The sequence below is a fragment of the Rhopilema esculentum genome, chromosome 13 (assembly GCF_057945365.1).
Source record: "Rhopilema esculentum isolate cy_ngs chromosome 13, ASM5794536v1, whole genome shotgun sequence".
In the NCBI taxonomy this organism is placed as follows: domain Eukaryota; kingdom Metazoa; phylum Cnidaria; class Scyphozoa; order Rhizostomeae; family Rhizostomatidae; genus Rhopilema; species Rhopilema esculentum.
Window position 1 is genome coordinate 5,498,139 of NC_142827.1, and position 25,839 is coordinate 5,523,977.

The 25,839-nt window shown below is 36.5% G+C and overlaps 1 protein-coding gene across 3 annotated transcripts; it reads left to right on the plus strand.

Moving 5' to 3' along the window:
- Positions 1 to 265: 265 nt before the first annotated feature.
- On the plus strand, positions 266 to 25,433 carry LOC135691873 (multidrug and toxin extrusion protein 1). Of its 3 annotated transcripts, XM_089112285.1 has the most exons (18): positions 266 to 406; positions 1,600 to 2,033; positions 5,285 to 5,327; positions 6,010 to 6,054; positions 6,750 to 6,847; positions 8,249 to 8,343; positions 9,809 to 9,922; positions 10,324 to 10,391; positions 10,965 to 11,073; positions 11,789 to 11,864; positions 12,654 to 12,723; positions 13,410 to 13,542; positions 13,985 to 14,022; positions 14,562 to 14,618; positions 14,755 to 14,815; positions 15,455 to 19,098; positions 19,524 to 19,599; positions 20,320 to 25,433. In XM_089112285.1, exons 2-16 carry the CDS (start codon positions 1,618 to 1,620, stop codon positions 15,730 to 15,732), a joined length of 1,701 nt encoding a protein of 566 aa, XP_088968411.1. In that variant the 5' UTR covers positions 266 to 406; positions 1,600 to 1,617; the 3' UTR covers positions 15,733 to 19,098; positions 19,524 to 19,599; positions 20,320 to 25,433. The 3 variants fall into 3 exon arrangements, with proteins under 3 accessions (XP_088968411.1, XP_088968412.1, XP_088968413.1); XM_089112286.1 differs by lacking the exons at positions 266 to 406; positions 1,600 to 2,033 and adding an exon at positions 3,852 to 4,159; XM_089112287.1 differs by lacking the exons at positions 266 to 406; positions 1,600 to 2,033 and adding an exon at positions 4,174 to 4,531.
- Positions 25,434 to 25,839: the final 406 nt, after the last annotated feature.

Genomic DNA, 25,839 nt, shown 5'->3' on the forward strand with positions numbered 1-25,839 from the left:
GCTGGGATTGTAGCTAGACGCTTTCTACAAACTGGGAAAATAATATGCATTTATTTAAGAGTGATAACAATCATGATTTTTTTGGGCATCGTGAGAGGTGAGCCACTGGTCGCTGAAAACTTACAATAGAGTTTCTTTTTTCCAATGCAATTTTACTGTTCTTAACAGGAAATTTGCCTGATTCAAACAGGTGCATTCCAGATTGTTTTCTGAAACCGTATTTGTGTTTGTTTGCTTAACAGCATTCGTTAAACGTGACACCAACCCCAAAAAATTGTTTTTTATAAAGTTTCTTCAGCTAGCTCTTCTACCACCTATCAACAACGACAACAACATTTACATAACCTCTCCTGTACTCCAGTCGCTGCTCCATTCAACTTTTGGGGAGTGCAAGATTTTTCTTGAGGTATGTTGATTTTTAATTTTAGTATTTTAAATACATTGCCGCATATATCAGCATGAATGAAGGCTGGACAGCTCAAATTTACTAACAGGCAAATGCTACAAAGTAAGACCTAGTCAAGATCTGCCATCTGCTTCGTTGCACTCAAGCATGCTCTGTGCATCTGAGGCCTCGTGCTTTGAACAATAAAGGAACCTAATAAATAACATTGTGAATTGGGTTCAACAGAGAGAGGGTTTGGAGCAAGAGACAGACAAAATGGGTTAAACGAAGTTGGAATCACGGTGACGGCGCCAAGGGGTGGGGGTAGGGTAATTACCCTCCCCCCATTTTTCTGAAAACATGGTCTACATATTTCTTTTAAAAACAGATTACAAAGCGCTGGGTAGGGGTAGATCAAATTTCCTAAGGAAAGTTAACAAGCACTGTGACCAGGCAAAAGGGGCGTGGTCTCACTGGCCACACCCATTACCCTCCCACTCTTTAACTGCTGGCACCGCCACTGCAAGTGATTATAAACATAACATATTAATGAAAAACAATAAGCAATTATTGAATGCTTGGGTTAATGCAAATTAGAGTTCACAATGAGGGATTACATTTAGGACAACAGATCTCACGCATTTAGTAGCACAAACTTGGCAGCTATGTCAGTCTGTAGGCAGGTGGCAGGTTGCAGATATTGGGGATCTAAAGGGACAACAAACTAAATTCAGTTTTGTTTTCAGTTCAGTTTCATTTATTTATCAAACAGTCTTAAATGAATTTATCCATGGTTACGTCACAGCTGATTGCTTATAGAAACATTGATTAGAAGCTAAACATAAAGTTATAAATCAAAATAGAATGAAAATGAGAACATTTGAAGATTGTATTGAGATCAATTGACTAAGGAGGAAATCTCTAAATAGATAAACTAAGCGAGAGAGATAGAGAGTCCCCCTAATAAAAACAAAGCAGCCAAAGCTTTCTATACAGATATATACAAACAACAAACAATCAGATCCAGCTAATTGTAATTGTGGTTTATTTTCATGGAGGAAATTTCTTTTTATTTGGTCGGGGAACCTTATAAATCTTTACAGACAACCAGAAAATTTTTTAGTGCAAAAAGGTAATTTCCCTTAATTTCCCTTATTCTTTGTACCACAGATTTAGTGCAGTGTCTCCTTAAAAAAATCAATTTAATCTTGTAGGCAAAAGCAAGAAAAACCATGCCATGCTGCCAAGGCTCAAATTGCTTGAAAAGACTGTTCCCAAAAAACTTCAAGGAAGATGCAAAGTCTATTTTGAAACTTTCTTGGCCCATTTTTTTCAGTATCCTTTCTGAGATGCTAGTACCCATTGTCACTTTGATATTTGTTGGCCACCTAGGTGAAACACAGCTTGCTGCTGCTGGTTTAGGTATGTCATATTGCAACTTGGTTGGATACGCCCAGTTAGTTGGCCTAGACACTGCAACACAAACCCTTAGTGCACAATCTTTTGGTGCTGGCAATCTTTTTAGGTATGGAGTTATTTCACAGCGTGCAGTAATACTGCAATTGACATGGGCCCTCATTATATTGCCGCTTTGGATCAATTCAGAGAAGATATTGTTGAAATTAGGACAAGAAAAAGATGTTGCAAGGTGAGTTTAAAATCTTATTCCTAAATGAGCTAACATGTAATTATTGATGTTAGCAACTATTTGTATCAATGCAAGTGCTTTCATACAACTCTTATCTACATGCATTGTTTCTAAAAATCTGAACATTCCAAGAACAGGCTGAGCAGCCCAAGAACACCCTAAGAACAAGCTATCAAGCGGGTGAACACCCTTTAAAACATATCAAAATCAGTATATCATTCAAAAAATTTATTTTGGGGTGGGAAAGGTCCTGATAAGTATAATGTTGTTGGTGTTGTTACAACCAACTGATGTTTTGCCTACCAAAAGTGTGAACGGGAGCGAATTCGAGTTTGACTTACTTTGTGCATTCAAGCAATTACCTGTTGATTTGAAATGACAATGAGTGTTTTTTAGACTTGTTTAAACAGAGCTATTCCACTAGTAAACATAGGGGCCCAATAGCTATGTACGAAGAAGATGTCTGGTACGTAATATGAGCTCAGTAAAGAGCTGTAGCAAGAAGGATTTGGCTTTTCTATGAGGATGTTCATAAAGAAAAATTATCAGAATATAGGGTCTCGGTGAGAAATTACCCTCCTTGAGATTGTCATTGAAGGTGCCGGGGCAGCAGAAAGTGGTGGGGGGGGGGGGTGGCTCGAGTTGATAGCATTATTAGACTAAAGCACCATCTTTGAAAAACGCATTAAAATGCTTCGTGATATTTTATGACTATTTTTTTATGGCCAGAAAGCCATGGGATTTCTTTGAAAGAATCAACATCAGTATCCTTTTGACTTCTAAGGCGCACAATAAAATCTTTACACGGGCCGTATTTAATGCACGTGGCAGGGCCTAAAATAAGAATTTTTTACAGATTCACGTTTTCTTATAAATTTTCAAGGGGCGTGGCAAATATAGAAACTGCCACCATAGTGCAAATAGCATGTCCTAATTGGACAAAATCTTGAATGAATGAAGCATGTAAAGCTGGTTCTTTGCAATTTATGGATTGGGTTAAGTTAATAAGAAAATTAGCAACACATAGTGATGTCTTAACTTGTGAGCAAAATGTTATCTAAAGGAAACCCTTTTACATTGTTTGTTCGGATCTCCGTCAAATTTATTTTTTCTTTCCTTTAACCTTCAAAAAGCCCTTTAAATCAGTCTTGCTTCCCAGACTTTAGTGTTTTTGGTTTTTTTCGAGCCATATCTTTGCAGCTGTTCACGGAACTCGAAACTTGTGAGATCAAGCATATTTATTGCAATATTCATATATTTGTGTTTCTGGAGCTATGCTGCTTTCCCACCTGTTTCTCTGTTGTTGTAGGTGGGAATCAGCCTCTCTCTACATCGGCAGAATTAGGATTTGCTGCGAGAACCCGTGCAATTGTCTCGCTTGATAGAATTCCTCTGAGAACAAGTCTCAGATCTCTGTGATCTTAGTCATTTATTTCTCAAATTTCAATATGAAATCTTGCCAAGTATTTTGTCCGGGGCAAATGCTGGATGAGGCTTTCAAAAGTCTTAGGAAACGTTTTAACTGAATTCAGCCCATCAAATTCTTTGTCATCAAATCTTTTCTTCAAAATGTTTTGATACTATAAACGAGATGGCAAACGCTACAGATGGCAAATAATCTCGTCCCTCTTTAATGTAAAAATTATGCTTGCCTCTTCTTATTCTTTTTTCGCGCAGTTTGAAAGCATGATTTTTGCCCCCAGCTTTTGTAACTCGAAACCACGCACCAGCCCACAGGGCAGTGGCTGGAACGGAGCTAGGGGGCTTGCCCTAAATAAGTAATGATGAAAACTTCGACCTTTTCTTTGCTACAGTTAAGAAAAAGGCAGAGAAACATCCGATGATCCAAGAACCTGAGTTACCAAGAAAGAGGAAAAAACCAAATTACTCTCTCTTGCAGTATATGGAAGGTTACGGTACTGGAGCTCCATCAAATAATCCACAAACAGTGAGGGACTATTACCGGAAAATATTTTTTGAAGCCATTGATGTAGTTGTTGCTGCAATAAAAGATCGTTTCAGCCAACCAAGTTACCAAACATTTGCAGCCCTGGAAACAATGCTTCTTAATGTGATTGCAAAAAGGCCATATGAAGAGGAATTGCAACATCTACGTGCGACTTAAGGTGATGATATTTCCTAAAAGTGGAATTTGGAATCTTTCAACAACTTTTTAAAAATGATTCCCCGATATGTTTTGATGATATTCACGGAAAAATCAAATGTTTGAAAGAAGAAAAGTTGCTTATACCAAACATTATAGTCATTTGCAGATTGCTACTTGTCAACCCAGCAACAAGTGCAACACCAGAGAGATCTTTTTCTTTGGCCCGAAGGCTAAAGACGTGACTACGTGCAACGATGACACAAACAAGATTCAATGCACTAGCGATATTGAATTGCCACAAAGACGCAACAGATGAGCTTGATTTAGTTGACAGTGGGAATCAGTTTGTGTCATTGCATTCATTTGGTACTTTCGCGATACCATTCATTTGGTCCTTCTCAGACATCAGATTTTTATAAAATATAATGCTTGTTGTTTGATTAACATTTGTTGCCTGCTGTATTGTTTCGTTTGTTCCACAAAAGCTAAAGTTCTCACACGATGAATCAATTAATATCTTAATTTTTAAGAAAAGCAAATAAATATATTTAAAAACCAAACTTTTGAAAAGTAGCATGAGTTAAACTAAGGACCCTGCAGTTTGTAAAAGCAAGGTCCCCGGGGCGTGGTGCAGAAAGGGTGTGGCTAAAAACAAATTTGTTCCCCCACTTCAAAACTTGCGTCGGAGGCCCTGTGCTGGGGTGTTCTTGGGGTGTCCTTGGGGTGTTTAGCCTGTTCCTGGAGTGTTCAGTCTTTTAGAAATGACAATACACATGCTTTTCTTCCAAGCGTCAGTTTCCAGTGTTTCATTTCAGATATTAGTCAAAATCAGATACCAATTTGTGTCAACTGCGCCTTAGAGATCAGAATTCCAAATAACTCTCTTAGAACCTCTGAGGAGCATATCACTCCACAAGATTCTCTTACACCTTTGGCAAAATTCCTTTTGTCCCCAAGAAAAAAAACCTCCAAGAATCCATAATCCAATCCAAGAATCCATAAATACACAATTGTCTTAAAAAATCTGGTACTTTGCTTTGAGAGAGTAATACAACCTTTAAGAACCTTCGCAGCTGTTTAAGCATGAAGTGTTTTTGTCTACCTTACCTTGGTGGAGCTAATTGAAATTTTATGTTTTTTCTAGAATCGCAGGTCTCTTCATAAACACAAGAATTCCTTCTTTGCTGGTAAGGTTTAGGTTTGGGTTTTTCACCTATTAGCAATTGCTATATATTTCATACTTCAACATTCTTAATTGCATGGGCGTAGCAAATGCTAGAACTTTAGGGGCAAAGAAATTAGGGGCATAGAAGCAGGGATAGCTGCAGCCCCTCTAATCAGGCAAATCTTATTGCTTTTCACCAATTGGGATGTTTTATTAGGGCGTATCAGATGCTAAACATTGAGGAGGTGTTAGTATGGATTATGCATAAATATTATTGATATATCAAGATAGAACTTTGCATAAATATTATTGCTATATTGAGATAGAACTGCCCAAATGGAGCCTGAAATGCTATAGATTTTAAATCATTAATGTGGGGAGGGGGAGGGGGGGGGGTGCATCCTTCCATGCACCTTTGCTTCCTATACCCATGGTCATATGAGATTTTTTGCTTTCGTTGTGTTTATCTATCCAAGGGTGATTATGTCTAGATACTCCCTTATAAACTGCCAGACCAGCTTTGAAAACTATTCGCAGTGAAAGACTGTTGTTAGCTTTTTGGGAATGACATACCTCCTATCTACAACGCTAATCAATTTTAGGGGCTAGTGGAGGTGTTTGTAATATATATCATTACAAAAGTAGTATGTAAGCATATAGGCAAGCTTAGTGAAGAATTCTTACTGAATATATAAATTTTTTAGCTGCAAGGTATTTTTTTAACAATGAGGACATATCTTCTCTGTCAGGTGTGTTTCACTTTTTCTGTTTTACATCCAAATTATTTCATAGTTTATATGCCTGTATAGATTATTATAACATTCATTTTGGTCAATTAAGGTACAGTTTATTGACTGTTAATTCCAAGGTTAGGAGGCAACATTAATATTTCTTAAAGATATCCCCAAATTCATCGACTCAAAGTGAATGGGACGTAAACATGGATTTAGACGTCACAGTCCAAAGAGACCGACAGCCCAAGTTGCTTCTCACAGCCATTTATAATTTTGGTGATATGCATTTTTATAACATTCTTGTATGCTGCTATCACTCTGCGTTTGTCTTGCTGCTGTTCTTTTAAAGAATTTAATAAATTACTCTTGATCACCAAGACTTTGGGAAAATCCTAGCTTCTAAGGGACGTTGGGAAATTGAAATGGAAAACTGCCTGGGAAAGGTTCTAACCGGGCTTGTTATGTTATGTTGTTTGGAAATATTTCGTATTAAGAGTACAATGCTCTTGTTCCCACTATTTCTGCTTTCTCTTCTTTGCAAAATGTTGTTAGTTTAGGCAAATACCATACCAGCCACATCCAACATGAAAAATTCTCTGTACGCCATTTTGTAGCAAGCTAACATTGCTTTCAGGGGAAAAAGAGGGTGGTTGAAATAAGCTGTTTTTTTTCCAGGAATTTTTGCAATGATTTTGTGTCTTTCTTCGTAGGAAATATCGTCTCCTCTTGTTGTAATTGGTTTTATTGGCCTGGGGTTTTCTGTTGTTGCAAATTACTTGTTTGTTTCTTATTTGGAAATGGGACTCGTGTATGTGTTGACGTTTTTTTCTACTTTTGTCATTTGTAGCTATTTAAAGGACGACTTGGATTTTGAAGTTATTTCGGATTTTACGGAGTATTCCATGTGTATGTGAGAGTATTTCTAGAATTAGGCCGTTTCTATCTTCTTTTTTACAACTTAAATAGAAATGGATGTTATGGGTGAAGTATCGTTTGTTATAATTTATAAATTATATTTCAAACTTCTTTATTGCCTCATTATTTACCAGGCACAGAGTTTCATTAATCTTTGAATATGTTCGAACAAATTCTGAATATGCAGTTGTCTTATATGAGCGCATTGAGCGTATAACTGGGAGTCGCAAACAGGGTTGCCAGGTTTTAAAAGTAGCCGAACTTCGGCTGCCGAAGCCAAATCTTGCCAGTCAAAAATCACAAATAAGTCAAATAAGAAAACGAGGCTAGAGAGCAATAGATTTTTAAGTAATGAAAACGAGACTTCTGTTTGCAGTTAAATGTTAAGACACTTCACTCCTCTTTTTTTCCCTAAAAAGGAAACCAGCTATTCCCAAAGGAAGTAATCGACCAAAAAGTGCTCCCTTAGATCAGAGGAGTTTAAATCAAAGAAACGATAAATGAAATAGCTGTTTAAAAACTCAAATATTCAGCCAATTTGGAGAGTTTTTCAGAAAAATCCAAAAAAGCCAATTTTTCGGAAACATCCAAATCTTATTTTCAAAGCCAAACAAGTTTTTGTGGAATTTGGATTAGAAAAATCAGGCTAGAAAATCCAAACTGGCAACCCGCAAAACGCAAAGCGTGTACATCCTGCCTATACGTCTTCGAGAACTAAATGACAGACCGGTACACAGTCTCTTTCAATTAACCTCTGAGATTAAAGAGCTTGACAGATCATTTTCAACAACTATCAGAATATTTCGATTTACAATAGAATATATCATTGCATGATTTTAAATATGAGCTATGAAATTTATACAAACATGGAAACCAAACAAGAGAAATGCAGTGTCTGTTTTACGTATATATGGATGTTCTCTATGGTTAAATGTATGTTTTCTTTGTTGCCATTCAAATAGTCATTGACTTTTCCATTTATTTTTCTCACCTAATGCCTGCTGTAAGCCTTAGAACACCAACAGCATTATTGTGATTCATTTTCACTAAAAATCAGCATTCGAACCTGAACGTGCTTTTTTAAGACAAGAATGGACGAGGCTCATTTCCAAAATTCTTTAAAGGGGGAAGTTCAGCTTTGGGGGGGGGGCGGGGGGTTTGAATTGAACATTGATGGTGAATTGGCTGACACTGCTTGGGTGTTCAAAGGGATTCTGGCACGCATTGTAAGTTTTCGTTTTAACCAAAGTAATCAGAGTCGCGGCCCTAAAAAGATATATTATTCACTTTTCAGAGGCAGTGCCATCGTTATTGACCTTACATACCTGGTTTTATGCCTATTAATTTTTTGTTACATACGGAAGAAGAGACTTCTGCAAGCCTGGCCAGGTAATAAAGTTTATGATATATTTTGCTTGTTTAAAAGTAAGTTTTATTTTGCAATGCTTGGGTTTGCGTAAGCATTTGAAGAGAGATTTTCTGCGGCTTTTCCTTCCTTAGATTTTTATTTGTAAGGTCTCATAAGTCAAAGGTCGAAGCTCGAAGGTCGAAGGTTGGGTTTCACTATAACAGAAATGTTTTTTCCGAATTGAAACAAATTTTTGACGTCATTAAATGAGCACGTGATACTAGTAAGTAGCAAAATTAAACTTTTATCGTTTTTTAACACCATAGTCCTTAATGCATGACATTTAAGAAAACTGAAAGATGTTTTTATTCACCTGATGTTTACAACCAACAAGCTACAGACAATATTTTAGGAACATGGAAGTACATAGCAACCCTGTGATCATATCGTTAAACATAAAGATAAGAATTAGCACATAAATATTACAAATTAAATATAACGAATAGCAATTACAATTAAAAATGGTCTAAAAAGGTTAATAATTTTAAGAACAAAAAATGCAAGTAAAGACAATGGTAACTGGCACAAAAGAAGAGGGTACTTTTAACAGCAAACTATTAAAACCGTTTTTTGCCTGAATAGATTTCAGTATTGCTGCGATAGTTTTTGTTTTTGAATTTGAAGGGAACTTTTTGCAGCAAAAATGGAAAAGCAGGGCAATTACATATACAATTAGTGATCAAAAGTATTGCACAGTCTGAGACAAAAATGGCGACAATGCAGCAAAGTATTTCAGTTAACCAAATTTCAAATAGCTATAGCAAGTTATATAAAAGTTTTAGAATGACTCTTTGGTTCGAAAAAAATGGAAAATATATCAAGGTTTAATACTGAAAATAGCAAGTGCAAGAAAATTCGCGAGAACACGAAAATTGGGCCATGATGATTGACGTACCGGAAAACCATTTCCTGATCGAAACCTTTTAAAACGAAAACTTTTTCTCTTAGGGTATCCTTAAATGATTATAAAAAATTAACACAGCTTTTGCAATTCGGATATGTTATCTTGCTAAAACGAATGCATCTTTGATCTTCTGAGATTGACTGGGGAACTTAATGGCAATCGACAGATACCAAATGACAGTTGTGACAATACCATTCCGCCATCTGTCAATCAACCATTGGCCAATTAGTGAGCATGATACAACTCACACCCTTACTGATTGGCTAATATTTATAGACAGATGGATTAAGCAACACTAATATCTGTCGATTCCCTTTTTGTTCATCCTTCAGGAACATCTTAATAATATTTGTCATGTTAGTTCAGGATAATCAATGAAGAGGTTCGAGTTTGTGAAATGACTGTCGCACAAACTCAAAAGCCCTATATGACGAAATGACTGTCACACAAAGTTTTAATGTATGCCTTTGAAAATCAGTGGATGAGAAGTTAACAAGCTGAAAGAACTTCGATTTCTAATATTGTTGCGCTTTTAATTCCAGGCTGGTCAGGAGAATGTCTCCTGCAATGGGGCCAGTTTGTTAAACTAGCTCTTCCAGGAGCACTTATGATTTTATTTGACTGGGGATCAGCGGAGACCGGAGTGTTTTTAATGGGTAAGAGTTTTTATCCTGATTTGTTTTTTATTTCTTTCGTAAGATCGCATTCATCAAATCTAAAGTAACTTCACGTAAACAAATTAGTTTTAAGTTGATAGAAATTATTTGTTTATTGACATTGTTCATTGATTGGAAGGTTTCTTCTTTCCTTTCATAAAACAAAATTAATCAGCAATCTGAAAAATGAAAACAGTATGTCGAAAATCCTATTCTTTCACGTTTTTTATTTGCACGTTTCTTTTCTTCCCCTGATTTGACTTCTAAACTTTTACCTTGTTTTCATAACATTTCTAGGTGTCACAGGGTCATGTGAACTCATAGAGCCTGGAAAAGTGTCTCTTTCCACCTCTGTGTAACAAAGACGGCTGTAAAAAATGGTTTGAATTTATGTCTTGCAGGATTAGTTGGTAAGGTCGAGGTAGGAACACAGAGTGTGATTTTCAATCTCGTTTCCACCTTGTTCATGGTTAGTGTCCAGTATATTATTTATATGTTCATCCCATTAATCTCACCTCTAAAAAACTTTCCAATTGTCACCTGTTTTAAAAACGAATTATCACGAGTTATGGTCACACCAAGAAGAAATACAAAGACACTGCTCGAAAAGCATGGCTTCTCAGTGAGTGTCTTAAAATACCTTCGGGAGTAAGGTAGTATTAAATACAAAATTTTTCACACCGAGAGAAGGACCAAGACACTGCTCGATAAATATAGCTTCTCAGTGTCCTAAACCTACCTTCGGAAGTAAGGTAGTATTAAATACAAAATTTTTCACACCGAGAGAAGGACCAAGACACTGCTCGATAAATATAGCTTCTCAGTGTCCTAAACCTACCTTCGGAAGTAAGGTAGTATTAAATACAAAATTTTTCACACCGAGAGAAGGACCAAGACACTGCTCGATAAATATAGCTTCTCAGTGTCCTAAACCTACCTTCGGAAGTAAGGTAGTAACAAGTACTCAAAACGTATTACGATTTCTAATTCTTCTTAACTGAGTTGAATATGTGCCCCTCTCTAATGGCAGTTTTGTCCACAGGTATCACTCAGTTTTAACATTGCTGCGTCCGTAAAAGTTGGAAGCTACCTTGGGTCTGGTGAACCGCAGAAAGCTATTGACTGTTCAAAAGTAGCTGTTTTTTTATTTTGTGAGTAGTGTTGTGCTGTTTCTATCAATTGTGTTTTATTCTGATTATTTGTCTGTCAAGATTTACTCCATAACTGATTCTTTGTTGTACAGCACTATATTGCTTGTATCCTTCCTTGTTCGTTATGCGAAGAAGTCCTCTCGAAACCAGTAGCTTAAAATATCGAGACTTTTGGTTTGTTTTGCACAAAAGCTGGGACTTACCATACTCTCATCTGAACTGGGTTTCTTATTAAATTTGCCCTACACCTTAAAGAGGGGTCCTATTGGCCTAGTCAAGAAATGTATCGATTATGCGGACTACGATGGTTAACATGCTTTTACCATGTTTCTATTCTGAAAGGTGTTTCTTGGGCAAGAGCACTTCGCATTTCATTTCATTGAGCGAATATGTAACATTCAAGTATTTAACGAGTGTAGCATTAAATTGTCAATGCCATCGACACCTTTTTGAAGGTTAACAGAATTGAAGGCTAGTAATTACCTTTTAGCTGAACCTAATTACAATCTGTATGCAATCTTATGTAAATCTAAAACAAAATATAAAATCTAATGGTTTTTAATAGTATTAAGAATATACATAGAATGTTAGATATGAAAATAGATCTGCAGAAACTTTCGATTCTTGTGCAAGGGTTCAGGGCAAGTCCATCCGCCGTTGTTATTGAATATTTTCCTTCTTTTGTCAAATCATATTTATAATTTTGATATTTTAGTAATACTGGGTGTTTTTGATGGCGTGCTCTTGATGAGCCTGAGAGACTACATTGGCTATGTGTTTTCAAAGAGCAAGTAAGTTGGGATCACATTTTTTACTGTGTTACATATCAACATAATCTTATCATGTCATATCATTGTGTAATCATATCATGCGATAACGTCATAATATCATAGCATGACTAATGATATCATATTAAAATTTGATCCTATATTGTGATAGTATAACCATACCATACGATAAAGGAACAATATCATATTAAAATGTCATCATATCATGCGATAACATAATGATATCATAATGTAATAATTTCATGCGATAACGTAATAATATGATAGGATGACTAATAACATCATATTATAATTTTATCATATAATATGATAAAGTAACAATATCATATTAACATCATATCATATGATTATTGTATAATATTGAATGATAATATGGTTTAGAAAAAAAGCTTTCACCATCTCCCCTCTCTGTCCTGATGTTGGTTCTGTACCCCATATCAATCATATGGCGCTACCCCCTAGCACAACCTGATGCCATCAACTCAAGCCATCCCTGATTCTGCTATGATTTTTCGTATCCATTGCCATGATACTAAAGTATTGTATATCATAATCAAATCCTCTCTATTTTGAAACAAGTTTTTTGTATACTATTATGTCCTGTGTCGCAGGTAGTACACAAGAAAACGCACGTTTAGTAGGAACATAAGAGAACATATATCCAAGCCTGCATTCTTACTGCATGGTTCTCTAATTAGCTAACTATTCTAATTTATGCAATGGTGAATTAATATGTGCATAAATCACAACATTACATATACTTAGTTTCAAGCACAGAAGTTTCAATTCTAGGAATGTTATAAAGATGATTTCAAGTGTCTGTCCCATCATCGCCGCATATCATATTTTAGATGGCACTCAGGTAAAACATTGAATTATTGTTATACTTAGTAAAAGGTAAGATTTATAAGCGGTTTTAAGCACACCCCATGTTCGTATATAGAAACGATTGGCTAATCGGATTGGCTGTTTCAAAGAGGTAAGTAACGGCCTGATCTTTAACTGCATGCCCACTCAACCCCGAATTTTCCAGCCCCGTACTTACTCATGACATTCTTCGGACACCCCTTTGCCCGCGCAATTACCCTTCATTGCATTGCCTACTCTGAATTCTCTAGCAAAATGTGGGAGAGATGGAAAATTGTCTAGAAACAAAAGAACGGGATATATGGTCTTGGCATATGTGAGGGGCTGCAAGGATTGAAAACAGGGTGGTATGTGGAAAAATCAGAAAGCAGTGTATTTATAGAGTAACTTTTTACGTTTTTTTAAGTGTATTTAGAAAATCCTGGGCGTCCTTTTCCATTTTAACTAGCTGTGGTTTTTCCTCAGTTCAGTTCTTAACCCACTTACCACAGGTCACTTCTTGACACACTTGATGTGAGGCAGGAACATTAATTTTTCCAAAGATGTCTCATTTCCACATCATAGTGCCCTTTATCAAATTTTAACATATTTCACCATCTCTACATACCTACCCTATTTCCTTCCCATGCCCTCCTGCCTTTGTTTTGATTCTCCTCTTTTCATTACATGTTTTCTATATAGGGGATAGTTACAGGCATCATGCGTGGAATAGGCCTTCAAAAGCATGGTGCAGTCATCAATTTCATTGGCTTTATGGTCGTCGGGTTACCGTTAGGAGCAGTACTTGCTTTGGTCGTACATTTAAACGTTTTGGGTTTGTAGTTCGTTATCATTTTTATCTATCCTTGAATGTGAAGTACTTTCATTCGTTCACCAGCCTTATGAGATAAACTGAGTGTATATACACAGTAAATGCCGGGATAGAATAACTTGCTTCTACTCTACAGAGTTCTTGCTTGTTGAATTTGTGATTTTCCACGGTGTAGCTTACGTATGTTGTAGGGCCTTTAGACTTCTTAGAAATCAACTGATTATAATTCTATAGAATCCTTGATCGACAAGACGGATGACTGAAAAGCTATTTTCTAGCCACATTTGATATTTGGATGTAGAGAAGCTCTTGTGTGAGACTTTCTGGGTAGCAAATGGCCTTTCCACGTAGAACTTGAATGCTAGTGGAATGTAGATATTAGTTTGATGAAGGCAACTTAATTTTATGTCAAGGCCCAACAAATTGAAATTTTGACTTATTTTAGGGTTTTGGAGCGGCATGGCTGTAGGAATGGCGTTGCAGGTATGCTTTGAATGAATATTGTATTTCCAAGATTTTTTAGATTTGTTTATGGCTTTGAAAAAAGGAAACAAACATGTTTCAGATAATTGGCAGAGCCCGGTCGTCTTTCAATCTAGCAGTTTTGGAATCGGTCTACATACAATCTCAAAAGCCGCCATTGTGCAGACAGAAGGAGTTCGTTTTCTCTCTTGGACTCTAGTGGTAATTTTTCTTTGGGCACACGGCACTGATTGGACAACTACGCCGGTCTTGTCCTTGCGTTTTTCTGATTGGCCTATTTCGATCCACAACTAGGTATAAATTTTTCATCGTGTTCTTTCGTACCCTTATCCTGACGTACTATGCTCTGAGGAGTGTCCGACGAAAATACTTTTAGCCAATATGATATAAGATGTTTCCTTTTTTCAAAGCCATCACCAAAAAACTATTAAATTTGTTAAATTTTCAGTTTACATCGGCCATTTATCTCGCTCCCCTTTCCTGGCTGGTGAATCTCTTCCCCTTTGCTGTAAAACAAACTCTTTACCTTATTTTACCAGGTCATTTTGGCGCTGATCCTTCTTGTCTGCTCAAACTGGGATGACTTCTCTCGAAAGGCAAGTCTTATATTTCTACCATTTGTTTGCCACAATTTTTATTTATGAAATGGTGAAGTATATTTTCACATTGAATTTTATCAAAAGGTGTTCTATAGGTAGCAGGTCATTTAAGCATTAACGTTATATTTTTCAGGCAAGGAAGCGTGCAGAAGTACCTGATATGAAACCTAGTGATGAAGCAACATCTAAAGACGGTGAGTTATGATCTTTTTAAATAAATCCTGGCAGTCAGCAACTCTGTTTAATACCCAGGCCCGTCGAGAGGGGGCAGAGAGCAGGGGCAAAATTGCCCCAGGGTGCGAGCTGAGAGGCACCCCAAAAAGTTATAACAAAGTTTCTACGATGACGTCATCATAGGCCAAATCTTTTGTTTTGCTCAAGGCCTCGGAATAGCTCTTGATGGGCCTGTGTACCAGCCTCATTTTGATTGCCTTTAATCGTAAGCTGATTGGCTGCTTAACTGCATTTCTCTCTCCATTATCAATCTATCGACATTGTGCTATTCCACGGCCTAGCAATAAAGTTTGTCTGTTACATACGTCTTTGATAAGCTATGCAACTCCCGAGGTTTCGTTTGGCTCTACTTTAAATCGCATAATATGCTCTATATTTTCTTTATATTTGATTCCTCAACTCTGCCTACGTAATATAAACATAATTACCATCCTTATAACTTTTTGACTGTACCAAAACCTTTCCGATGTTTTCATCAAAGGATTTCTCAGTTTATCTGCAACTACTTGTCAAAATCTTAGGCATGATTCGCAATATTTTCATATCATTTTATAGTCTATTGTGCATATTTTATTGTTTCTTTATCATAATTTTTGCAGGCCTCGATAACATGGAAGATAATACTCGGCTTATTCCGTTTGATTCACCTGACTACGGTTCAATAAATGATCCTGAACATCAAGTTTCTAACTCAGGTGTTGACAATCTTCAAGCAGAGGTAACACAATCTTTTCAACTAGCAGACTCATGGGAGCTCATAAATGTAACCCCTTCATCAGAAAAGTTGAATAAGTTTATAATTTTTCGAACATTGATTGTCCTTCTAATTCCAATTTGCTCACTAACAGTTGGAATTTTAGCCAGATTTTATTTCTAATCAGTTTTCTATACACAAGTCGCCATTCACATATATTTTTATAAACATTCATATACACGCATCACGCATCATTGCAAATTATTTATAAAGCTAAAGAATTTTGCTGTCTCGTATGATTTTAATTAAATAGATCCTACCATGTTTTTTGAAATGCTGATTGACTTTTATATTTATAAATATATCTATAATTTGCTGTTAATGATTTGCTAATGACTTTAATATAAATATTCACTGACTATACATTTTCGCTGACCCAAGGCTAACCACAACTAGATTGATCTGCTCGTCTGATTACTACAAAAGCAGATAATTTTAGATACGATGCGTCTTATAGCTGGTGCCATTTTTAGACACAATCAATAAGAAAATATTGTTGCTCATCAGGTACCAGTAACTACCTCTTCTTTTAACACCAGAATTGAAACACTACTTTTAAACACCAATCCTGGAACCTTTATATCACTGTCTGATCAACCAAATAACCATGCCACTACACTCTTTTTAAAAGGACACAATTTAAAGGATCTCCGAAGCTCAATTTTCCAAAAAAAATTAGAACAACGTAAGAACATACATGGTATTAGGTGGAAACTAAGAAAATGTGCGCTAATTGCGAATTTGATCTCATGTTGACAAAACAGAGGGGAATTTTATCAGGCAGTTAGCCAACCGTGCTACTAAAATGTCGTGTAAAACTCTTATTTAGGGGTCTTAGGAACATAAGCTAGCGTATCAATGTAGCAAATCAAGTTGAAATAGGAAATAAGAATATCAAGTTATTACAAAAATAAGAATATCGAGCCTCGGCAAAAATGATCTGGTTCTTATTATGAAGAGCATGTTACAGACACATTCTTCTTTAGCGACGAACCTTCTTGCTTCTGATAGAGTTGGTTGGTAAATAGTAGTTTGCTTGCCTTTGTGTTGATGAAAGTAGAATAGCTTACTAGTATTTACTGAAGTATGAATTTAAAAACTTTTGCATGTGCATGCTGTAAAAATGGTCCAGATTTTGTCCCCTTAGAGTCTAAAGGCTTTTAAAGTTTAAGCAAATTAGTAAGCCACTAGTACCAAGGATATAAAAGAATAAATTCAGAATAGTGTAAAATGTAGTCGAGCTCGTCTTTTTTCGCGAACATTTTCGATCAAGTTTTGAATTTTTTGATCTGCAACGTACGTGGCTGAGAAATCAATTATCAATCAAAACCATATCAAGAACCGTGATCTTGGAAAGGGAATCTTATTTTTAGAAAGTGGCTTTGTAATTTCTGTCGCTATAACCCTATAAAAGCTGCATTTTTCTAGACAACAGCGAAAGCGCAAGGAACTTTGGACTTTGTTTGTATGACAAGGCTCCATGTTTGGTCCAATCCTCTTTATTGCGTTAATCTGAGCGCATTTTCATGGATTAATTTGCTAGTTCTCTCCTTTTAATCGCAAACTCACTGAAACCAGCCAAAACAATTGCTGCAGTCGTTGCGGATATGAATAAAAATTTGATTAGCTTTATGAACAGGAAATTTTTGTAAGGCATTTGAACGTAGCATGATGAATATTTTAGTGCTGGCAATTAAATATAATTAGTTTTCCTTTAAATTTAGTCAGAAAAATTTAGCATATTTTGGTTAACTTTGTCCGTTCTTCCCATCGAGCTAAATATGAGAAAATAATAGAATTTCCATTTCGATTTCGCATTAAGATTTTACATTTTGGAGTTTGCATTTCACCAATTTCAAAGTTATTAACATAGTATGCCTTGAAACTACTCGTAAATTTTCCACATGCACGATGAACGTTACAAACTTCAGATTTTTACGAAAGAAAGATTTTTGATCAGATTAACCAACTGGAGTTTTGTCAAGCTTAGAGCTACATTTTTTATTGTTGTTGTTGCCGCTGTTGTCAATTTCTTTTTATCCAAGTAAATAAAATCTAGTTTCCAATTACAAGAAAAAGAAACTAATTAAAGTTAAAAATAGAATATTTGGGTTCAACACAAACACAGGGGTAACGAATAAGATATATTGTTTCACGTTCGTAAGGTTCTATGTGCCTGTAGACGTCGCAGCTACATGTAATACTGTCCAATTCTTTCATTAAAGGCAGTAAAGTTGTCAGCCGATTAAATCACATCCAAGGCCACAAGGGGGCTTAAGGGAGGGGGTTTGAGCCCCCAATAATTATCAAGCCGTAGTAGTTTTCTTTTATAATAGTGTACTTTCGCTCTGATGGCACTGTCATCTGGCAGACTGTTCCAAACTGGTGCCAAAATTTTTGGCAGAACGATCAGGGCCGTCGCCACAGGGAGTTTGCGGACTGTCACTCCCCTTGGGAAAAAATTTCATTGTAAAAACGAGGAGTTTTTTGCCATTTTTGGATGCTTCGCAGCGAATTTTCAGATTTTTCGGCACATTAAGGATGGATAATCCATTTTTGGCAAAAGGGATTGGAGCACCTTCTACCGGATTGGAAGACCCCCTCTTGGGCAACCTCTCTTGAGCACCCTTTCTTGGGCACGCTCCTGATAATGATCATGAATTCTTTTCAGTGTCTTGAGAGCTGAGCTGAGTTTTTCTATTTCCAATCCCATTTTACTGTTCTCAAAAACACATATGCCTGATTCCAACAGGTGCATTCCAGATTGTGTTCTGAAACCGTATATGCTGTTGTTTGCTTAACAGCATTCGTTAAATGTGCCACAAACCCTAAAAGTTGTTTTTACAAAGATTCTTCTGTTCGCTCTTCTACAATCTGTTCCAAATCCTCTAAAACCGTGTCAACATTCGTAAGTGTTTTACGCAAAGTGTGATAATGACATCAACTCACTCTCATTTCCGAGCAATCGATATGCAATCTGCTAAGGCAGGTGTTGAATCAGGGCTGTTCTGCCTCGTAGCTGTGTTTGGTCTCTTCTGTCTTTTAATTAACTTCGTCGTGTGTTTTTCCAAAGAACATTATTGAAGGCATTTGCATATAAGCCAGTGTACTCGCCCTGCAGTTTTTGTCTAATCAGTTTGCAGGCATCAAAATTTGGCCGCGTTGACGATGGCTGCTTCATTATTTTGCTTTCTTTTTGGAGGCATTCTTTTTCCCCTGCAATTGGCTCTCCAACCAGAGTTTCACGGAAACGTCAAAATTACATCAGTGCCACAAAGGTTGAAAGCATTTCAAGCCCCATCAATCCAGAATTGTTTGCACCGATGCCAGCTTCACGAGAAGTGCAGTGTTATCAACTACAATGTTATTGCTGGGATGCAGTATAATTGTATTTTTTATAATGCTGAAGTTATTTCTCAGCTCAACAGCATAAGCTCTTCCTCCATGTCATGGCATCTGTATGCGCTCTCCAAAGCAACTAATGAAAAGGTATGCTACTTGCAGTATTTGTTCTCTTGCTTTTTTTACGCGTCGGTTCAAGCCTCGTATTCCTTTCTTTATGCATTCTTAATAGAAAGTTTTAAAGAAAGTTTTAGACAAAAAAGCATTCAAAAAGTAGTCACTATAATAAATTCTATTCTGTAAAAGGCGGCCTTGATATAGTTGATTGAAGGTGTTATGATGAATAGGTTACCTTCCAATACTTAAGAAAACGAAAACGGTTATTGAAGGCTTGCGTTTTTTCGCACTTTGCCCAAGCTACGCTTTAATTTTCTAGTTAGAAATCTAAGCCTTGTATTCTATAGCATTTTTTGCCACGAATTGGTCTCCATTGTTGTCCAACAAAATATTGTGGTAACTGGGTTTATGTAATCATTTTCGGTAAAACTCAGCTGCTTGCCTCTGCCTTGTAGCCCTCCAATACCCCGACTCCTGCAATGTCGGTTGCCACTACTGCAGTCACGACGAACAACAACCTTTGCGATTCAGGTAAGGAAATATAAATTATGTTTCTCTTTCAATAACTATGGATTTTTTCGATTAACTACCGTTAGATCAAGGTGTGTTTTAGGCAGGAAATCACAAGCAAATAAGTTCTTAGCAAATCTGCTATCGTATTTTTCAAATGCAGTCCTTACAATTCACCAGCCTGAAATTTGGTTTGCCTTGCCAAAATTAGAGAATTTGTTGGTCAAATAAAAAACCAGTTTTGGGTGATCCTTACTCTTTTGCTTTGTAAAGAAGAAATTATCTTACTCTTTTGCTTAACCAAAATGTAAAGAAGAAATTCTCTAATTAGGAAAGCTGCACGATGGGGTTGTCAACTTCAAGGCAATGATTTCAGATACGCGTTTTCTTAATTGGGTATTTTTCTGTTTCACAATGATATCAGATCGCTCTGTTTCTTGAAGTCTCCAAATCTTCCGTAACTTCCATTTGCACCCCTAAAACATTGACTGCAGAATTGACCATGGAAAAATCTAGCTTTGCTTTTCCTTTTGAATTGTTTTCAAGAGATTCTATTTTTGTAATTTTAACCAATCACTTTTGTGTTGATTAGCTTTGCAACTGTATCTTAAATTAAATTGAAAATGCCATCCCATGAGTTCCCATTTTCATCATTTTTTCTAATCACTAGCCTTTTTCTACGTTCTTTTTGTTATTGTTAGGAAACTCTTTTTAAAACGTTCCATTTTCTTGATTTGATAGATCAGTTCAAAATAGGACAGGTTGGTACATCCAATTGTCTGTACGAAGCAGGTGGAAAAATTATACTGGAAAATAATTGTGACGATTTCTTTTGCGAAAATCGCCTCGGCTACCTGATGCTTGTGAAGAAAGCTGAATGCCTCCGTATCAACAAATTTGTGAAGGTAGATATAGATTGTACAACGATCGATGCAGATTTCACGCTTAACACGAACGTCAGCTCCAACATCTGGTTAAAATATTCGTCAGGCACCCCAAATTGTCTTGTGGATAGCAGTAAAAGTATTGGACTTTCTTCAAACCCCAATGATTGCATCCAGTTCGAGAAATCGAGTGGATAGTACTGAATCAGTTCAGAACTCAAGACCAACACAAATTTCATCTATCTATATTTTAATTTATATCTAAGAGTCAAATATTGACTCATAGAAGCAGTGGCGAAGCTGAACTCTAACTGATGGTCGTGCCCATTGCCCACTGCGCAGCTAAAATGCGCCTCCGCATTAAATCAAATTTCAAAGATCTTAAAGGCACACAGAGTAGTTCTGTAAATTAGGAATTTCATTCAAAGAATGGGCAAAAATTGGCTTTGAGGGAAAATAGGTTTTGAAGTTCAAGACAGGTATAAAGAATTTAACTGACTGGCAGAAAGATTTGAACACATATTAAAGAGCTTGCAGCATTATTTATCTAGCCACAGGTAAAAAGCACTTAACAGTGAGTGCCAGAAAGTATGAACTTTTTAAATAACTTTGTGTCCTGCTATTTTGACAGTTTTGTTGAATAACATTGGGTAGTCTCTAGTGTTAAATTGACTTCTCACAGAGATTTTATCACTAAGATAGATACCTGATTTAAGGCTGAAGTGATTATTATTAATACACTGTACACAATGCTTGGCAATATTTGAAAGCCTTAGAAGATGAAATATTCATTTAAGTTGCCACTAATCAATGAATTCATCATTAAAAAGCAGATTATTACAATTTATAAATAGATAGGGCAGCATAAGCAAACAAGACATGTTCAACAAATTCATTTTTTCTCAAGCAACATCAAAAGACACAGACCAGATGATTTGAATCAGAATTGATAAAGAAAAGCCATGATCTTTTAAGAGTTATTTACATAAAACAGGTTCTTGAGAAAAAAGTTAAGGGAAGAAAGTGTCTTTCTTAATTTTTCTATACGGAAAAATGTATTTAGAATTATAAACCCCTGTCTTTAGAAACGGGCACGACCTCGTCATATACTCCACCAGCCTTCAGCCAATCAAATGCTGTTTCACGTAACAGAAATATTATGATTATGATTACGAGGTCGTGCCCATTTCGGAGGGCATGACTAGCATTGTCTTTCTCTATTGTTGGGCACGACCAAACACAGGGTGTCCAATCGAAGCTTCTATTGTTGGGCATGACCAAATCACAAGGTACCTGGTTTTGGGCACGACCAATTTGAAACCCTATGGATTCCTACTCCGCTCTAAAAGTTTTTAATGGGCCAAGAGTTGCAGATTCGAGTAGACTTCATTAAAGACATTGCGCTACTCATTGCTAACAATGAGCCAATGCGCAACGCAAGCATCCCATAATGCATTTTCAGACAGTCTGAAATCAATTATGGTTAATCAGTAGAAGTTTACTGCCTTTGTTTGGATTGTCGCCTGGATAATTTGCCACCCTCGCAAAGGCTCATTGTTAGCAATGAGTCTTTAATGTTTCAAAATAAACGTAATCGATTTGTCTCCTTTATGCAGGTTAAAAATTATTTTTGGCAATATTGGAAAATCTTACTTTTTGAAATTTATGGTCTTGCCGGGCATGGCAGGCACGACCTTTGGCTTCGCCACTGCGTAGAAGTATATAATCATGTTGCCAATTTTTCTTAAGGGTTTAGTTATTATTTTCGGTGTTCAAGGGGACATTTGCATGATCTCGTTTTTTAGAGGAACTTAAAAGGGCGTGGACATGGTCTCAGGTGCATATGAACATATGCTCGGGCCAGAACAGAACAAGATCGATGCAGATTTTCTGATTTAGTGTTATATTCCCTGGTGAATCTATAGTGTAAATAAAGCACCCGGTAGTGTGGTTATGACACAGCCTCGTCTTGAACTTCAGATTGGATTTTGTATAGAGCAGAAAGAGTTAAGTTAAGCCTAGCGTAAACGGGCGACTTTTGTGTATCATAGACTGTCTTCGAGATCAAATCAGTCGTCTGCGCGCTACAAACACAGGACGCAAAATCTAGTTGATCAAAAAGCATATCGACAGCTTTTAAGCTGATTTCATGTCAAAGACAAAGCCCAACAAATATAATGCGAGAGAACATGCCAAGTAGTATGTGGAGGGAAAAGGAGGAGGCGGGTCCATGACTTTTTATCTATCTATTTTTCAATTTGTATGTCTTCATGACTAAGAGGTTCGTTTACTAAGATTTTGCCCATTCAGTAGTGCTCATGATTAATAGGTGTGTGTTTTCGTGTTTGGGCTTATTGTGTTTAAAACAGATACGTCAAAGTGCCCCTTTTAAATTTGGGCCCCTAATAATGACCCGTTTTCTACGTTACTGGTAACGTTGGTAACGTTTTGAAACATTTGGAACATCAAAGTGAGCTAAAAGTCCGCGTTCAAAGTGCACCGTCGGCACTGACTGAAGTCCGGCTAAAAGCTGTTTAGCCAGGGCTGTAAGAATGGCTATATCTTAAGGAGATATTGAAACAACATTTGACAGAATCAATTTGGAATTTTTCTTTAATGTAAATAAGATTCAACCTAATGGACGTGAAGGGGTGAGAAATAGAACTGTTGGCAGGATTCATCAGCCCCTTTTTTGGTTGTCTCTAGAAACTTTTCTTGGGTAATGACCAAAAATGTTGATTTGAAAAACAATATGCGTGACACGTGATCCTTATTGGTGATGCTAAATTATTTAACGTGCTCTGAAAAGGCTGTCCTCAGAGAAGGTACATACCGGATTCAGCTTTTTAAAAGCGTAGCTTTAAAGAAGACAGACCCTAAAAATTAAGATTGCCCTACACCTTCGAAGCAAAAGAGCTTTATTCAAGCTTATTTATGTAACTTTTTCACTTAATCTTTCTCGCTAGATAAAATCATTTATGACTTAAGTGTTTTATGTTCTTGACGGATTGAAGATGCTGAAAATTAGTTTCAATACCTAAAGTCTACTGTAACTCGGGTCATCTTGGGAAACAATCGGAAATGAAGACATCTTTTGCAAGTGACAAATATTCTCTCAGCTCAACATATAAAGGGTAGCTTAAATTTTCAGTGTTAAACATTTTCGGATGAATGGACCATATTGTCGGGAACATTTAAAGAAGCTCGTTGTCAGTGAATTTCTTATTCAAACCATGTACCACACGGTATTGTAATTTGAACTTCTTCCTTTTCTTTTTTACTTTCCTGAAAGGGAACTCATCGTGGCTCGTCCAGATCTTTTCTTGGCTACTACCAGTGGTGCTGCTTTGCAAGGTTTTTGCTTAAAAACTAGTTAACCCAGATAGCCCATATTGTGCCAAAATCAACAATGACAACATGTTTCGGGTTATTGCCAGAGCTCGGTCTTCGTTCTATCTAGCAGTTTTAGAATCTATACACTTATTTAATGGAACAGAACCATTGTGTGTACAGAATGAGTTTGTTTTCACTGTAGGATCCATTTGTAACATTTTCCATAGACAGATGGAACTGATTGGTCAACCTCAACAGTCATGTGCTCGCGTTTCTGATTGGCCTATTTTGATTCACCTCTGGGTATGTATATTTCCTAGCGTAGAGTTTTTTTTCAAATTCTGTACCACCAAATGATTGTTTTTAAAAACTTGTCTGGCATTGTAAAATGATGACCATTTACAGAAGTAAAGAATCTAAATAAGTTACGAAAATGTGAGACGAAAATGAGAAAACGAAAGTTCAAACATACAGGCCTGGATCGAAAATGAATGAGAATTCGAGTGAGAAGGCAAACTCCTTCTGTCCACACAAATCACAAATCAAACCACATTAAATGGGCACACTCTTCTTTCTAAAACCTTATCCTCATGCTCAGACGCCAATGGAAATTAGAAGAAAAGACAGTTGTTTTTTAAACATTTTCTATCATGCAAGACAGATTTTATCACCTAAGATTCTTCTCACGTTACTTTCCATCTGCATCTATTTATGACTTTCCGCTCTCCTTTTGGTCATTATTCGATGTTAAATACTTTGTGGAGTATCGGGCGGAAAGCGCTTTATTAGGTTGCAAGATAATTTTACTTTTTGCAATCCTAGAATTTGGTATACAAGGCCTAACATGGTCCTTTTACTGTATTGAAGCTATGATGGGTTAATGTTATCTTCGCCTCATTCTCATTTTCTTTTGGAGCTCGAGAGATGATAGAGAGATTCACATAGTTTTTAAGGTGACTTTGGCTCGAGGTAGTGACTTGATGATCCTAATTTACAACGATTGCCGAATTTACTTATTGTGCGATAATTATCCGCCCTTTGATCCTAACACTTTTATCGTTAATGGAAATTGGGAAAAACTTACATTCAATCAAATTGTATTTATCTTTGGATCGACGAACGTTGAAATCAAAATTTCTGATACCTTTTGTGTTTCAATATGGCAAATATAAAAAATACACTTCCTTAATAGCTGGGAACCTCCTATTTGCGTAAAAGCTGTGCTTTTTAGGCGAAATTTACACTAACATTTGATAAACACGTACATCTCTGCAGTGTTTCATTAAGGATCACATTGAACGATAAAAACAAGCCGCGAATTTCTTGTCTCTTTTATTAAGTTATGTACAATGTTTATGCTTGCAATAAAGTACGTTTAAGGTATTTCTTAATCTAAAAACTTTACACATTATTATCTTATTTTATACTATTCGGCAATAACAGCTTGTTGTTAATATGTAATTTTGAAAATTGCAGCCAGCTTCCTAGCGATCAGATGCTATTTAGAGCAACAACTGTTTTCATATGCATTTAAGTTCTGTGCAGAGTACAAACAAGTCCCTGTCAACACCTCATCAACATACACTCAAATTGGGAAAGACTTGATCGAGAATCAGCTTTTCCACTTGTTCAGAAAACACTAATGGCTGGCTGGAAGCATTTAACCCTTGTTTATGCATTTTATGCAACATTTGCAAGAATTAATTGCAATGGAATCGCCGTTGTTGGTTATGAAAATGTTAAAACCAACTTGCCTGGTATTTCTTCATTCGTTGCACCGAGCATGCTTGTTTGCTTGCACAAATGCGCATTGAACGAGGTATGCAACATCGCCTGCGCGCAGCATTCTTCTTCATCTCGTGTTACATGCAACTTCTCGTACTTGGAAAATCTATCTAACATCAAGCATCATCTCTATGCCAAAAAAGGGTTTAGCGTCCATGTGCTGCAAAAAACTAAAGCAATGGAGAAACAGCCGACGCCAACACAGGTCAGTAAATAGAAATCTCATTTAAACTATCTCATTTTTTGATGTTTCTGAGGT